At 35.1% G+C, this 14,852-nt stretch overlaps 4 protein-coding genes across 4 annotated transcripts; all 4 read right to left on the reverse strand.

Annotated features, from left to right (window-relative positions):
- Nucleotides 1–248: 248 nt before the first annotated feature.
- Nucleotides 249–4,426, reverse strand: LOC104762170 (protein disulfide isomerase-like 1-4). The gene is made up of 12 exons (XM_010485411.3): nucleotides 2,776–4,426; nucleotides 2,539–2,668; nucleotides 2,284–2,449; nucleotides 2,074–2,192; nucleotides 1,902–1,982; nucleotides 1,659–1,745; nucleotides 1,466–1,540; nucleotides 1,299–1,367; nucleotides 1,136–1,216; nucleotides 907–1,041; nucleotides 764–820; nucleotides 249–672 (listed from the first exon to the last, which is right to left on the reverse strand). The coding sequence occupies exons 1-12, from the start codon at nucleotides 3,369–3,371 to the stop codon at nucleotides 466–468; spliced, it is 1,803 nt and encodes a 600-aa protein (XP_010483713.1). The 5' UTR covers nucleotides 3,372–4,426; the 3' UTR covers nucleotides 249–465.
- On the reverse strand, nucleotides 3,730–4,404 carry LOC104762171 (uncharacterized). Its single transcript, XM_010485412.3, has one exon. It carries the CDS (start codon nucleotides 4,402–4,404, stop codon nucleotides 3,949–3,951), a length of 456 nt encoding a protein of 151 aa, XP_010483714.2. The 3' UTR covers nucleotides 3,730–3,948.
- Nucleotides 4,427–5,285: 859 nt separating the features above from the next.
- LOC104762172 (putative aquaporin PIP2-4) lies at nucleotides 5,286–7,258 on the reverse strand. Its single transcript, XM_010485413.3, has 4 exons — nucleotides 6,697–7,258; nucleotides 6,115–6,265; nucleotides 5,720–6,005; nucleotides 5,286–5,623 (listed from the first exon to the last, which is right to left on the reverse strand). The coding sequence occupies exons 1-4, from the start codon at nucleotides 7,004–7,006 to the stop codon at nucleotides 5,510–5,512; spliced, it is 861 nt and encodes a 286-aa protein (XP_010483715.1). The 5' UTR covers nucleotides 7,007–7,258; the 3' UTR covers nucleotides 5,286–5,509.
- Nucleotides 7,259–10,489: 3,231 nt separating this feature from the next.
- Nucleotides 10,490–11,206, reverse strand: LOC104762174 (large ribosomal subunit protein uL11x). The gene has a single exon (XM_010485415.3). The coding sequence runs from the start codon at nucleotides 11,146–11,148 to the stop codon at nucleotides 10,648–10,650; it is 501 nt and encodes a 166-aa protein (XP_010483717.1). The 5' UTR covers nucleotides 11,149–11,206; the 3' UTR covers nucleotides 10,490–10,647.
- Nucleotides 11,207–14,852: the final 3,646 nt, after the last annotated feature.

Below are 14,852 nucleotides of genomic sequence, written 5' to 3' on the forward strand. Positions count from 1 at the left end.
TTAGTAGGAAGAAATGAATCACATTAAAAGGAAGGAATATAAAAGAGTCAATTGTCATAATCGTAAGGCAAAGTGTAACCACTTTACAATGTTGACGCTTGAGAAAGAAAAAGTTTCCTTCTAATGGTGGACTTTAAAACAATCATGTTCCGCATACCTTGGCGTAGTATCAACGAAGTTATGACGAAAGATCTGGACTATTGAGGGAAATAGTAATAAAGGTTCCAGGCTCTTCGGCAAAATAGAGATTTCCGGGTCAATGATATTGACTTATTTCATTGTGTGACACTCGACAGTACAGTTTGGCCTTTCTACATTTAGCAAAGGTGAAACCAAATCAAGAGTGGAAAATGTCTTTCCCAAAACTAAAGTTACTTTATCTCTAGTCCAAACAATTCCGATCATACATATAACTTAAGAGACATATATATATTATATAACTTATACTCTTTCCTTGGCTTTGGATCACAATTCGTCCTTGGAGTCACTTTGGCTACTCTTTGTCGTGCTATCAGATTTTTCTTTGGTCTCTGTAGTTTCTACTTTTGGTGAGGAGTCAACACTTTTAGGAGATTCGGCTGATGCAGGTTTCTCCAGTTTGAATGGGATTGTTGCGTGTTTTCTTAAGAACTTGTAAAATGCAACCACAGTGCGGTCTGTATCTACCGTTATCTGCTCCACACAACAAAATAAGACAAAAAAATTTCAGTTTAGATGAATCCAAGAAGACAAATCCATTGCAGCCAGAAGAAGCAGAACTTACCGGCTCTGAAGTCTTGTTGCCTGCAGGGAAGAAGAGAATTGTAGGGAACCCCTCAGCCTGCAACACCAGAAAAATTAATTCTTCAGGCTTTGAACATAGAAAGGTTCTCAGTGTGCAGAGATAATACGCATTCACTTTATTACCTTTGCCTTGGGATGTTCGTTGCTTGTTCCATCCATCTTGGCTATGACGACAGAATCAATACTATTTAAATGTTTCGCAAGCTTGTTATACATTGGCTCAAGGGCTTGGCAATGGCCACACCATGGTGCATAGACCTGAGTTTTGTTTATACAACTAAACTAAGTATTGATGTAATGAAAAGACGTAAATCCATATCAGTTTATTAGTGGATTTTAATACAATTTGTACCTCGAGAAGAACATCTTTAGAATCGTCCAGAACAATTTCATCAAAGTTATCTCCAACCACTATTTTCACATCCCCATCGTTCTGTAGCAACAAAATTAAGTCCTGGTGTTACATGAGCCAACAAGACTGATGGAAATTAATGATTAAAAAAAAACAGCTTTACCTTTTCAGGAATGGGGTCTGACTTATAGAAAGGCTTTAACTTGTCGTTCAGGAAATCCTCTCCAAACGTCTGCAGTATATTAGAGGTTTAAGAAAATTCAAAGAGATACCTTAATTTTATCACCGTGAAGTAGAAATTTACGAGTGAAAGAAACTTCAAAGAGATACCTTAATATCATCTGCCTTGATCTCGCCATCGAAAAAATGTTTTTTAGGATCATCATTCCCTGTGTAGGCAATAAGCTATACACACACCAACATTTTAGATGTGATCAGCATGGCATATTAAAAATATCTAGGACTCAGATTCTTATAAATGTGCAATTCTTAAACCCATAACAAGATAAAACAATCGACTTACTTTAGGACCATTTTCAGACACACCAAAGTATTCAGCGACTGGTTTCCCATAATCCTCATTATCCAGATCCACAGACACAAAGATGAGCTGTATCAAGAAACAAAAGGCTTCTTAGAAGTAACCTTACCAAGATTAACATAAAGCCATCGTTGCCTCCAAAGATCCTCCTTCGTGGATTCGTTTTGATGCAAAACATATATATAAAATAAATTGGTCTAAACCAGACTAGATATATGTTCTCACCTTTCCTTTGAATGATTTCGCTGCTTCTTGAAATTCCGGAAGAACCTTTTCAGAGTCATTTTTGGTTACAAACAACAGCAACTGCAAAGAGACTTATAGTTCATGTTAGTAGATGGACAATAAACCATCTTCGAATTTGGATCGAAAAATCCTACTAAAAACAGTGACACACCTGTTTCTTGATTGCACTCTCAAAAATTTCCGGTCCAGTCTCTCTGGTGAAAACAGACACCAAAGGAAGCTTATTGGCAGACACAAAACTAACTAGAGCAGACTTAACAAATTCCCCATCTGCAGATTAATAACACAAACATAATTAGGAAAAAATCCTAAGAACAAGATCATTGAACCAATGCATAGCAAAGATTTACAGGAAACCAACCAAAATGGCTAATCTTCTCCTCTTCCCTCTTAACGAGGACAAGAGCAGGCCTTTTAGACTCGGAATCGATGTGAAACATCTTGGCAACATCAGGATTCACAGTTTGATAGAAGTTAACATCGTCTTCAGCTTTAGAAGCAGCAGCAAGTTGGTCATGCTCAACACCCTGTAAAAAAAAAATCACATTTTGAATATCCAATAAGACTATACGACTCAAAAGACTATAAACCAAGTGAATAAAAGAAGAAACCATACCACCAAGGAGGTCAAGTATCCCAAGACGACTTTGTTCCCAGAAGTCAACACTTTCTCAGCATCATCTAATGTAGTTAGATTATACACACCAGGACCTATCTTTTTCTTCACCCATGTCACAATTGTTTCTCTAATTCACAAAACCAATGAAAATTATTCAGCAATCCTAACTCCAAATCAGATCCGACGATGCTTAAGCAAAATTAGAACTAGTATTAAAACTTCAATATCACTTACTTAGTCCTGCCTCCAGTGTAAGGCTTGTGCTCACCATCAACGAAGAAAAGAAGAGTAGGGAAGCCCTGAACGCTATGCTCCTGAGTCAGCTCATTCTCCTCAGTCGCATCGATCTTAGCCAAAACGACACCAGAGTCCTTAAGCTCGGTCGCAGCTGCAGCATACTCAGGAGCAAGAGACTGACAATGACCACACCACGGCGCGTAAAACTCAACCAAAACGTATCGGTTATTCTCAATCACGTCAGTGAAGTTACGCTCCTTGATTACGACCACGTCTTTCTCATCGATCTCCGGCGTCGGTAACGGATCGGAATCTGGATTTCCTAGATCGGAGAAATCTCCTTCTTCGTCGTCATCGTCGTTGTACATCTCTGGATCTTCTTCGTCTTCTCCACCACCTTCGAATTCGTCGGTGAATGAGTCATCGCCAGCGCCGTGACCGGGAGCGTCGTCTTCTTCTTTGAGATCTTCGAGGAAGCTGAGATCCTCATCGTCGACGTCGTCGGAGGAGGAAGAAACGGCGAAAGAAGGAGAAACGGCGGAGAAGATGAGAAGTGCGGTGAGAGAGATAAGGAGAAAAACGCGGAACGCCATTTTAGTGTGTGCGCGACTCTGAGAAGTGGTTTGAGACTTCTGAGATCTATCTAACAACTACAGAGTGAGAGAGTACATATGTTGGGTTGTTACCAAAACAAACGTCGTCGTCTTGGATAAATTGAATTATCGTTGACTAAATAATAATGACCAGATATTCTAAACCCGAACCAAACTTAAATGATTCCGAGTTATTCGTTAACCGATTGGTTTTTCCGATTTTAAAATCCAACACACTAAAACCGGACACTAACCATGATTTAGCAAATTTATATTATAAACGTACATTCAAACCGAAATAAACCAAAACTTTGATTTTGCTTATAAAGGTTTTTTAGTATTTTGCGAACATTATGCGTTGATGAAACTCGATCACAAGCTTACTTGTCAACGACATCTCTTTTTTAACTCTATTACTGCTCTGAAACTATATGTATCTTCGAAATGAGAATCAATCCAAATCCGATCGAACCAAACTAACAAACTCAATTCTAGCTTCTTTGACACATTGTAACGTTATATAGTAGCAATCGGCAAAGAACTTGAAAAGAAATTAAGAACTATAGTTGTCGTTAATTCAAGCATCAGAGTGAGTCACAATAGTACGGATCATACGAGCACGTCGTTTCTTGATCACAAAGTAGATACCCAATGAGAGAAACGCTGCGAAAGAAAGGCCTAACACTACTCCAATGGTTTCTCCTCGTCCTTCTTCATCTTCTCTGCGACGACTCTCACGTGTTGTGTGTTCATCTGATGAAACTTTACTTCCTTGTGAGTCTGCTTCTACGATTGATGTCTTTGAAGGTGAAGGTGTAGGTGAAGTCGATGGCGAAGAAGGTGAGTTTTCGGGTGGATTGTTGTGATCAGGGATTGATGATTTTGGGTGAAAGAAATCGTAAGCTTCTGGAGAGAAAGCAGATGGGTTTGTATAAGCTGGACCATGGACAGGTCTGCTTCCTGCATTAGAGACACATAGAAGCAAAGACAAGCAAGAGAAGAAGAAGAGCAAAGAGTGAGTTAGGTACGTCATGTTGTATATTTTTTTTTTGTTTAGTTTATGTGTGTGTTTTGGGGTTTATATAGTATAATTTTGGTTATAGAGGAGAGATATATGTTGCTTGAAGTTCAAATTTGTATGATTGCATAATAACAAGAAAAGAACAAAAGTGTGTTTTGTTTATGGTCATGCAATTTTTGTTTGTTTTCAGTCTTCTATATATATACTTGTCCTTTATAGAACAAGTGTTCTTTTTTTTCGTTTCTAATGAATGTGAACAAGTGGTCAATGTTGATGAATGAACAATTAATTAATCTTTAACTGTATAAAAAAGTTAAATATTTACACATCGTTTCTAGTTTCATCTATGGAACACATGATTTTCAAATAGGGTCATTAGATTTGGTCCTCTTTTTCATATTTGTAGTGTAATACTGGTGGCAATAAAGAATGCATCAAGAGTTTGTTAGCTTTAAGGAACCGCAAAGGAAAATGAAAACAAGGATATGCAAATTTTATTAATCGGGTCCACTACACACAATTTGGGTTTTGCAATTGTGTCTGTTTTCGATTTTCTCTTTTCTCATCTTTAAATCTTTAGATGACTCATCGGCCGGTCCCATGTAGTTTAACTATACTAGCACTTGTTTGTTTGTTTTAAGGATTTCGTTTTGGTCTATTCAAGTTTGGTTCGTTTTAAATTTGTTTTAGGTTTACTAAATACCCATATCAAACCAAATTCGTCTTAAATAGACAACATTCATTATATTGGAATCATCAGATGGAGCTAATTAATTATAAAGGTGGTGGAAAGGAAATAGTACAAAGTTTGAGTATTCTAAAACATACGTGACATTTGTTCATTCCCGAGAGAAATAGAATCAAAAGCAAAATTAACGTTAACTCTACGAAAAGATAAAAGCGAACTTGAGATTTATCTTAAAGCAACATTGAATAATAGACCACATTTACACGAATGAAAAGATTCGATAAGATTTTTTTTTTTTTTAAAAAGACAGAACATACGAAGAAAAAAAATACAGGTAACTTTCGCATAATACAGTGGTAGTGGAATTCATGGTAATCATAATTTGATTAAAGATTTAACTTGTGGCTTAATTAACATAAATAAAAAGATTTAAGCAGAGCTCCTGAAGGAGCCAAGAGCTTTAATCGCAGCCGCTCTTAGAATAAACTGATGGTATAACGCTGCCGCTGCTGCTCCAATCATCGGTCCAACCCAAAATATCCACTGTTTCAATTATTAAAAACCAAAAAATTAAACATCATATCTTATAAACTATAGAAAAATGTATGTAAACACGTTATATAGAAGTTATTGACGTACTTGATCATCCCAGGCCTTTTCCTGGTTGTAAATAACGGCAGCTCCGAAGCTACGGGCCGGGTTGATTCCGGTTCCGGTGATGGGAATGGTGGCTAAATGAACCATGAAGACGGCAAATCCTATGGGAAGTGGCGCCAAAACTGGCACGTGAGAGTCACGTGCATTTCGCTTGGGGTCGGTGGCCGAGAAGACGGTGTAAACGAGGACAAAAGTTCCGATGATCTCGGCACCTAGTCCGGTACCTTTGTTGTAGCCGTCGGCGAGCTCGTTTGCTCCACCTCCATATCTAAAAGTATTATTACCAATATTTATAATTAGTACAACCATATGATAGGATTCATATTAATTAGACCATGCATATATAAAACCAAACGAGTTTTGAGATGTAATGAAACCTGGTGTAGTAAGAGCTTTGGAATGCTTTGACAAGACCGCAACCGCAGATGGCACCAAGGCACTGAGCCACAATGTATAACACTGTCCGCACCAATGACACTTTTCTAGCAAGGAACAGTCCCATCGTCACAGCCGGATTTATGTGACCACCTTCAAAAACAAAAAATAAATTAATTAGTCAAATGAATTGTATAATTAAGGATGTATTTTAGTTTATATAAACCGAAACAAACTAATTCAAACCGTACCAACCCAGACCGAACAGAATATATATATGAAACCCGAATTGAATCTACTTTTTTTTTGTTAACAAAGACTGAATTGAATCTACCTAAAAATTCATATAGATAGACAAAAAAAAACCTAAAACAAACCAAGAGTTGATATTTTTTAAGTTGAAAATAAGAATATATTACCAAACTAAAACTTACCAAAAGTTAAGCAAACCCGAAGTCAAACTTACCATCTCTAATTAAACTACGTTAATTATTTTGCTCTAAACTATACAATATTTCTAACTTTATTATTACGTGAAAAATCTATATGCCGTGACTCGAACGTTTGTATGCAATTATACTTACCGGAGATACCGGCGGTACAGTAAACGAGAACAAAGATCATTCCACCGAAAGCCCATGCAATTCCTAATATCCCTACGCCGCCACAGTCTACTCCTCCGGCGTTTGCATCGGTTTGAGCTTTGTAGCCGATAACGGTGAGGACTGAGACGTAAAGGAACAAAAGTGTCGCCACAAACTCAGCTATGACCGCTCTATAGAGCGACCACTTCCTAAGCTCCTCCATGTCCAACAATGGTGCTGGAGGTGGATCCGCGTAGTCTCTGGCCGCCGCCGGGGCTCCACCCTCTTGCACATCCAAGTCTTTTGCCATGGCCAAAGATGAGAGAGATGAGTTTTAATGTTTCTTCAGATTTGTAGCTTTTGGGTTTGTCTGTGTGTGGATATATATATAGATTAGAGAGTGTGCAAAGGTTTGGTATAAGTACATTATAGGACAACTAAATATGTGGTTAATAATGATGTGGACAGTTAATTGAAAACATATTTTTAAGGGAAATAATTATGAAGGAATCTTATCTAATGAGCTGGTGGTGGTATTATGAGAAACATCTCTGTTTTGTATGTTTGTCAATATTGTGAAGAAGTGATTTGCTAACTCACCTGATTACAATCTTTTTAAAAAATATGACGATTATTTATCTTACTTATCATAGTAACGTGCGAGTATTATTTTAGCAAAGCAAAATTCCTTGAAGCAAATCCTTTTGTCTACACCAATCTTAAGTCAAGCATTAAGATGCTTCTTCAATTCACCATTACATTTTTTTTTCCGAATAACATAACCACGGAAAGAGCTGTCTTAATTGTATGATTAGAGGAGGATAAACTTGTTTTAAGCCGTCCAACCAACCCCTCGATTTAGACATTCTTGTGTTTGTATTTCTTTAATTGGTCGACCCATGATTTTTATTTTTTGCAATTGTTGTTACAACGTCAAATTTTATCTCATTATTTTTTATTTCAACGTCAATTATTCAATTTTTTTTTTTATTTTTTTATTTTTTTTTTATTTTATGTTTCTTGTTATAAGTTATACTTTATACTAAATGAGGATTATCAAGAAAATATTTGAACTAAGGCGTAGTTAGCAAGGATACTTTATATTTTAGCTGAACCAGTCCATAATTTAAAAAAAAAAAAAATCTAATATGAAATTGCCTATATATGGTTATAAAATAAAGTGGTTTTTATATAAACAACAAATAAAGTTCTATTTATCAGTTATGTAGCCCAACTAAGATGATATAGATATATGGATAACAAACTCAAACATAAATAAGGAAATATTTATCTACTAACACGTTTTCTGAACATGCATATAAAGTATTCCGAAACAAGTCTAATATCAATACCGTCACAATTTCAAGTAATATTATATATATATATATATATATATATGCGACATTAACGGATTTAGAACTAGTTTAGAATATAATTACCACACTATATATATATACTATAACAAAAAGTTCCAGACAGAAGAAGTATGAGGAACTAGGAATCTTATAAAGGTTTCGTAACTAATTAGCATATGAAGAAAGATGCCCTTTTTTGGGAATTACAATTTAGCGTGCAAGAATTTTCTGCAATTAATGAATTAATGGTTTGTTCAGTGAGCAAGCAACGTCTCATCCCACCCACATTATAAAAAAAAAGTTCTATAAAAGTATAGATTTTCAGGTTGACACAAAAAAAAAGGTATAAAGTTTCATGTAAATTATTTATAGAATAGTGTAAAGTTGCTTTTCGATTCGGATTTTAGTTAGAAAGTAAACTAAATGTAAAGAGGTTAGTTTTAAGTTTGTTTTATGTTTGGTTAAATTTTTGGTTTTCAGTTTTAAGGATTGAAAAAAAAGTAAACTTGGGTTAAACTTCATTTCAAGGCTTTATAGAAATGATTATTTTCTTTAGTTTTGCAAATGGAGTTTGCTGTCCGGAAAAGAACAAATAATGAGGATACGATGATAAGAATGAGATCCATGACATGCAAAAATTCGAACAACGTTGAAGCTCTTATTATATGTTATCTTTGCCAGGGGAACTCTTCTGTACACGTAATTTGCTCCTAACCCTTCCAATTATTCAATTAATGTTAGACTTACACATGCTTGATGCATGCATATATAATATATTATCAATCTAATTACATGTATCTGTGAGACCATATATAAATCCATCATGTGACCATGTTTATGCATTTTTGGTTTAGATTTTAATAGCACGATGGATGCAAGTTTCAGAGTTTGTATATAATTAATGTGTGTTTTGTGATTTTGTTTTAGTAGCAAAATGAAATATGTAGATCAGTACGTTATCGTCTGCTTGATATCAACATCAACAAATTATTTAGTGACAATGAAGAATCACCACATATCTTTTATACACTTGATGTTTAAAAAATAGAAAAATGAACTCAACTGAGAACATCGTTGAAATATATCAGAGAGGCATAGCTAATTTAATCTTGTTGCACTTATTTCTATTTTGGTTGGGTGGAAACCATACATTGGATACACTCAACATTGATGATACATGCTTCGATGCTATGATCACAAGATTATTTGGGTACGCAGACCGCAGTTACGCACATTATTTCAGCGTCTCATTTATCTTTTACAGCTTTTCTTGCGCGACCTGAATTATCTACTTCACTCGTTTGCACTCAGGTCAAACACACTCGATTGGTTTTTGTTGATACTAGGTGTTCCTACTCTTCTCATAGCATAACAAGCCTTCATTAACGAGGTCTGACGTGAGAAAAAAACAAATTGCACCAATCGACCACCCTGTCGCTGACACTAATACTGGAGCTTGTTGACAGAATGGTCAAAAACAGAGCATTTGTCCACCGTGATCTTTAATCCCACTGGAGTCTTCTGTACTAAGAGGATTTCAACAATACTTGTCAAGCAAGTAGGCAAGAGCTTACGATTTGGTTCACTTATGATTCCCATCTAATGTCTTTACTGATCTTATCCCCAAAACTCAGTTCAATTGCTAATAGTTTTCAGTTTAACAGTAGGTTAGAAGAAGATAATGAGCACGTATTCCTTCTTTAAATTCATTAGTTTAATACTAGGTGACTTATGTAATCGTTGGGAGACCATTGGGCAGAAGGTTCGAGGTCGATATCAGTGTAAAGTAGTAAAAACGACACAAAACAACAAGCCTTAACCAAAACTACTTTAACAGTGATTTACCAATCATCAACATGTATTTGCGCTCAATCTATAGACTTATCATACCAATTAAACTTCAAGACCAATCAGTCTTAAGACATAACACAAGGAAGTCAGACAAAGAATTGTATATCCCAACAAGAAAGGTAAGCAAAACACAAAGGACACTGCTAAAACAATAAACAGAGCCTAGTTACAACATTCTACAGTGTCATAAACCTTTTGATGTATTCAACAATGTCATAAGTCATTTTAATGAAGTACATCATTGATCGTTATCGAAAGGGAAAATGAAGACATCACTCTCCACCAAGACATCAAAAACCACTTATATCAGAATGGTCCATCTAGTTCAAGAACTCCAAAGAACAATGCTCAAATAAACTCACCATTCCCGTTATGATTTACTTCAATTCACCAACAGATTCATAGCAAAATCAAAAGAGTGCATAGTGAGTTAAAAGCTTCATAGATAGAAAGATCAACGAACAATGTAACAATACCAATTAAATCACCTCACAACCACTCGATCATGTTACTGAGTATTGTGATGCATGCAACAATGACAATTACATACTTATCATCTTTGAAAACTAAAAAACAAAACGGATAGATTAAAGAAATGAAAGCATTCTAATATAATATATCCCAAGAAAGGATTCTCAAATGTGCAAAAGCCACAAATCAGTCTTTAAGAATTCTCAATACTGCAATATGGAGTAGTATTATACTAAAACGCAAAATCCTCAAAAAAAAAAAAACCCTTAAAAAATCACTCGTTAGGAACATCAATGTCACCACTGTTGATCTCTTCCTGAAGATCCTTAGGGTCTTTACCATCAACAGTACAACCAACAGATACACAAGTTCCCAAAATCTCCTTCACAGTTCCACTTAATTCCTTAGCAATAGATCTAGGCCTCATGATTTTAGCAATCTCAATCACATCATCAAACGAAATGTTCCCGTTATGTTTGATGTTCTTCACTTTCTTCCTATCTCTCTCTGGCTCCTTTAACGCCTTGATGACCAAAGCCGCTGCTGAAGGAACCACTGTGACCTTAGCTTGACGGTTCTGCACTGTCAGCTTCACCGTGACTCTTAAGCCTTTCCATTCTTTAGCTGTCTCTTTGGCGATGTCTTCTCCTATCTTCTTTGGCGCGAGACCGAGTGGACCGATCTTTGGAGCGAGTGATGACGCTGCTCCGACCTCACCTCCGGTCACTCGGACGTAGACGTCAACGATCTGAGACGGGTCCAACTTCGGCGGCATTTTCTCCTAATCTTCTTTTCACTCACTCTCAGTTTCTAGGGTTTCGTCTTCTTATATCTATCTAGCTAGGGTTTACTTGAAATTACGAGTTTATCCCCCAATACGGGTTTAATTCCCCTTAAACCGAAATTAAAAATAGAGTTGCAATTGGTTAATTCAAAACATAGTGTTCACGTTTTATGTTTCGGTTCGGTCCGTTCAGTGGTTCGAGTGATGTCTATGACTGTGAGATTTTTAGAAAGGGTGATTTCGGAAAATGAGTTTATTTGTCATTGGGCTAGTTTTATCCAAAAACAAAAGTTAATGGACTCTCATGTTATTAAGTACGGCCTTGTAAGATCTGAAAGCCCAATGTTTCAGCCTTTCTCGAGGCTTTCCATTAACTAATAATAATGCCAGAGGAAGAGTAGTAGACGACTTGCAATGGTTAGGTCGTTGACGCCAAAGATCAAGTTTCATCTATCGTATTTTGTGTTGGCTACACTAAATGGTAACAAATTTGAGAAATAAGAAGTAGCTAATGTTTACTAGTTTCGTCGTGTTCGTTAAGGTTGAAGTTGAATATTTTGATTAATTAGGCGATGATCATTAGCTTTGATGAAACACGTGTGACTAGCCCGTCTCTACCCCATGGCAGAGTAGGCAAATGCCATAGGTCCATCACAAATATCAAAAAAAAATCTTTAAAAAAATGTCTAATTTTTTCAAAAAAAAAATTATTAAGGATTTTTCGATATATTTAAAATTTGACAGATGTACCATTTTAGTTTAAGACGGGCTGCGTGTGAGGTCTACTCAATTATGTTAGAGATGTAAGTGTGGCAGTGTGCTTGTGAACCTTAATGTAAAACTTCATTTAACAAGCGCATACAAACTTGTGCTTCTCTCTAGTTTCTTCTCCACCTACCTAAAAAAGCTAATCCAGTCTTATGTTATTTGGTCAATTATGGCATGTACCGAATTTTGCGTAAATGGTTGGACCGGATATTCTTATCAACTTTGAGATAAGGAATATAACAATACTGTATATGCTTGCGGATCAGTACATTGTGTTTGAAGTTTTCAAAAGAGGAATGGGTATATACATACATTACAATTTACACACATAAATATGTATGGAGAGCTAAGAAAATTGATCGAAGTTCAAGGTATGAGAAAGATAATGTCAAAGACAGATACTGGATAGTATTATATGTACCCATACAAGAGACAAAACCATTTAAGCTTTTCGTATACGTATTTGTATATTCAATTCAAAGATATTGCATAATGGTCACACTAATCTTCAAACCGTTTGTTTAAAAATATACCCCATATATACCCTTACATATTAATATACTAGTGTACAAGAATAATACTAATAAATTGTTTCGTAACCACCAGTCAAAAAATGAGGTATGTAACTATAATAATCAAATTTTGATTATATGTGTGTTGACGACGTAGAGATCTTATGCCGTTGATAGCAGGTGTTAGACAACGAGCAATTCTATGATTTCGGTGTTCCAAAATCTAGAAATTTGTTACAGTCACAAAAACTGTCGCAAATTAGTAAATAATTTTAATTTTATTCATTACCTAATCGAAATAGAATAATAAAAATTACTTCTAAGAAAATAATATGGAGTTTACATTTTAAAATTACAAAAACTCTTAAATCAATGGTAATCAAATTATTGGAATAATGGTTACAAATTTCTTTGCATCATTCTAATTTATGCATGTCATTGCTGATCTTACATGCATGGAACAGCTGAATTATAGTAGTAAAAAATGGCGGAACATTAGCATCTAATCGATTAATCACTTAAAAAAGCTCACCGTAATCAAATGTATATTAAAGTAGCCCAATGATTCACCACTAACTTAAAAAATTGTATAAATCATATTCCCAACTTTTCCCATGAGCCTTGTGACTGGTAGCTGTATCAATTTAAAACAACTTTTAATTTTTTGTTCATTTATTATTTTTGTGTTATGGTTTCACCTCGTAACTTTCTGGAAAGGATAACATGATTGGACAAAGCATTTATTTTATTATAGTGGTTTCTTCGCAATAAAGTCACTTTATTATCACCATCATCACTGTTACAGCGCAGTATTTTAACTTTTCCTTTTTTCTAATTTTTTTTAATACTCGGCTACTTAAATTTAAAATAATATCTATGTGCCCACTATGTCGACATCTCTGAATGAAAAAAAACGATAAATAATGCTTTTATCTACTGTTTCCAACTAAGGTTTAAAAGAGAAATAAAATGACCATGTATATTCCAAAGCACAAACTACTAGTCTACTACTATTATAAAGAGCAAACAAAAAAACAAAAACTGTATACGTAAATACAAAAAGACAAACTATAGTAATTATTTTTATACAATGTGGAAAATGACGCGTAGCGTAATATTGACCGTATAATTCTTTATACTTTCCCATTACATTCCGACTCCATAACAATAATTTATAAATTATTATTTAAAGCATATATAGATGTGGATAGACACAAAAAACCGCAAAAAAGGAAACTATAAAAAAATAAAAAAGTTACTACTAGTATTAATTAGAGCAAAACACATAACAAAGCGAAGTAGGACCAAACAACAAAGAGAGAGTTTCAAAGTTCAACGAATCTCGTGGAACAACAACACATACAAAACTCCCCCACTCGCATTTGTATGTCACGCGACCAGATATTATTATTATCGAGATGGTACGAGTCTGTCGCGCGTGAGAGAACATCTCGAGAGGGAAAAGAAAACGAAAGGACTAGTCCTGAAAATTGCCAGCTGGCAAGATATTAAAACGCGTATAGATCAGATGAAGTGGGTCCTACTATCACGTGGCATTCATCTAAAGATGAATTGATACCACGTGTGTCTTACGACATGTGTCTTGATCGTGTGAGGACTCTCTAAGCTCTTTTGTCTTTCTCTTGGAACTGGGGAAGGGAGAAAGTGATGAAACCAACCCCACCCGACGAGAGTCACGACAAAAAACAAAATAAATAACTTGAACCAAATTTTTCTGTTTTGATATTTTTTTTTTTAAATAGGTACGAGAAGAGAATCTATATTATCCATTAAAAAATTTCAGATCATTACAAAAAATTCAGGAAAAAAACATTTATCTTCGTTTTATTCAGATCATTACAAAAAATTCCTGTGACGAACTTCTTCTTAAGATTTTTATAGTCCTATTATTTTGTCGATTTATTTTTGATATAACAAACAGGTCGGTTTTCTTTTGTTTTTTTTTTGGTGAAAGCTACCTAAGATTCCCCTATTTTCGATATTTTTTGTGTGCCAGAAGAAACAAGAAGCTTGCATCAGCATGATAACCACTAGAGTAGCGTGTTTAACTCATAATTTCTTAATAGTAGTTTTAGTCACGACTTTAAAATTACACAAGATTAGTCATTAGTTTAATAATCTTGTTAGTGTGAACTGTGGAAGAATCTGTGCGGCTATATAATTTGAAGCTGTATAATAAAGTAAGAAAGCCAGAGAGACTGAACTCTGAAAGACTTAACCATAATCAAAAACAAAATAGTCCAACATAAAACAATTAGTAGTTTAATACTAATACGGAATATGTTATAGGGAAGAGAAAATAAGTAAAAAGACCACGAGGGGAAAGCAAAGCACGAGTGGGAAGCTTTGTGCAGAGTTTTTTCATTGGATGTTGTAAGATAAAAAATTATTAAT

This window comes from Camelina sativa, chromosome 18 (genome assembly GCF_030686135.1).
Source record: "Camelina sativa cultivar CO46 ecotype springtype chromosome 18, ASM3068613v1".
Lineage (NCBI taxonomy): Eukaryota > Viridiplantae > Streptophyta > Magnoliopsida > Brassicales > Brassicaceae > Camelina > Camelina sativa.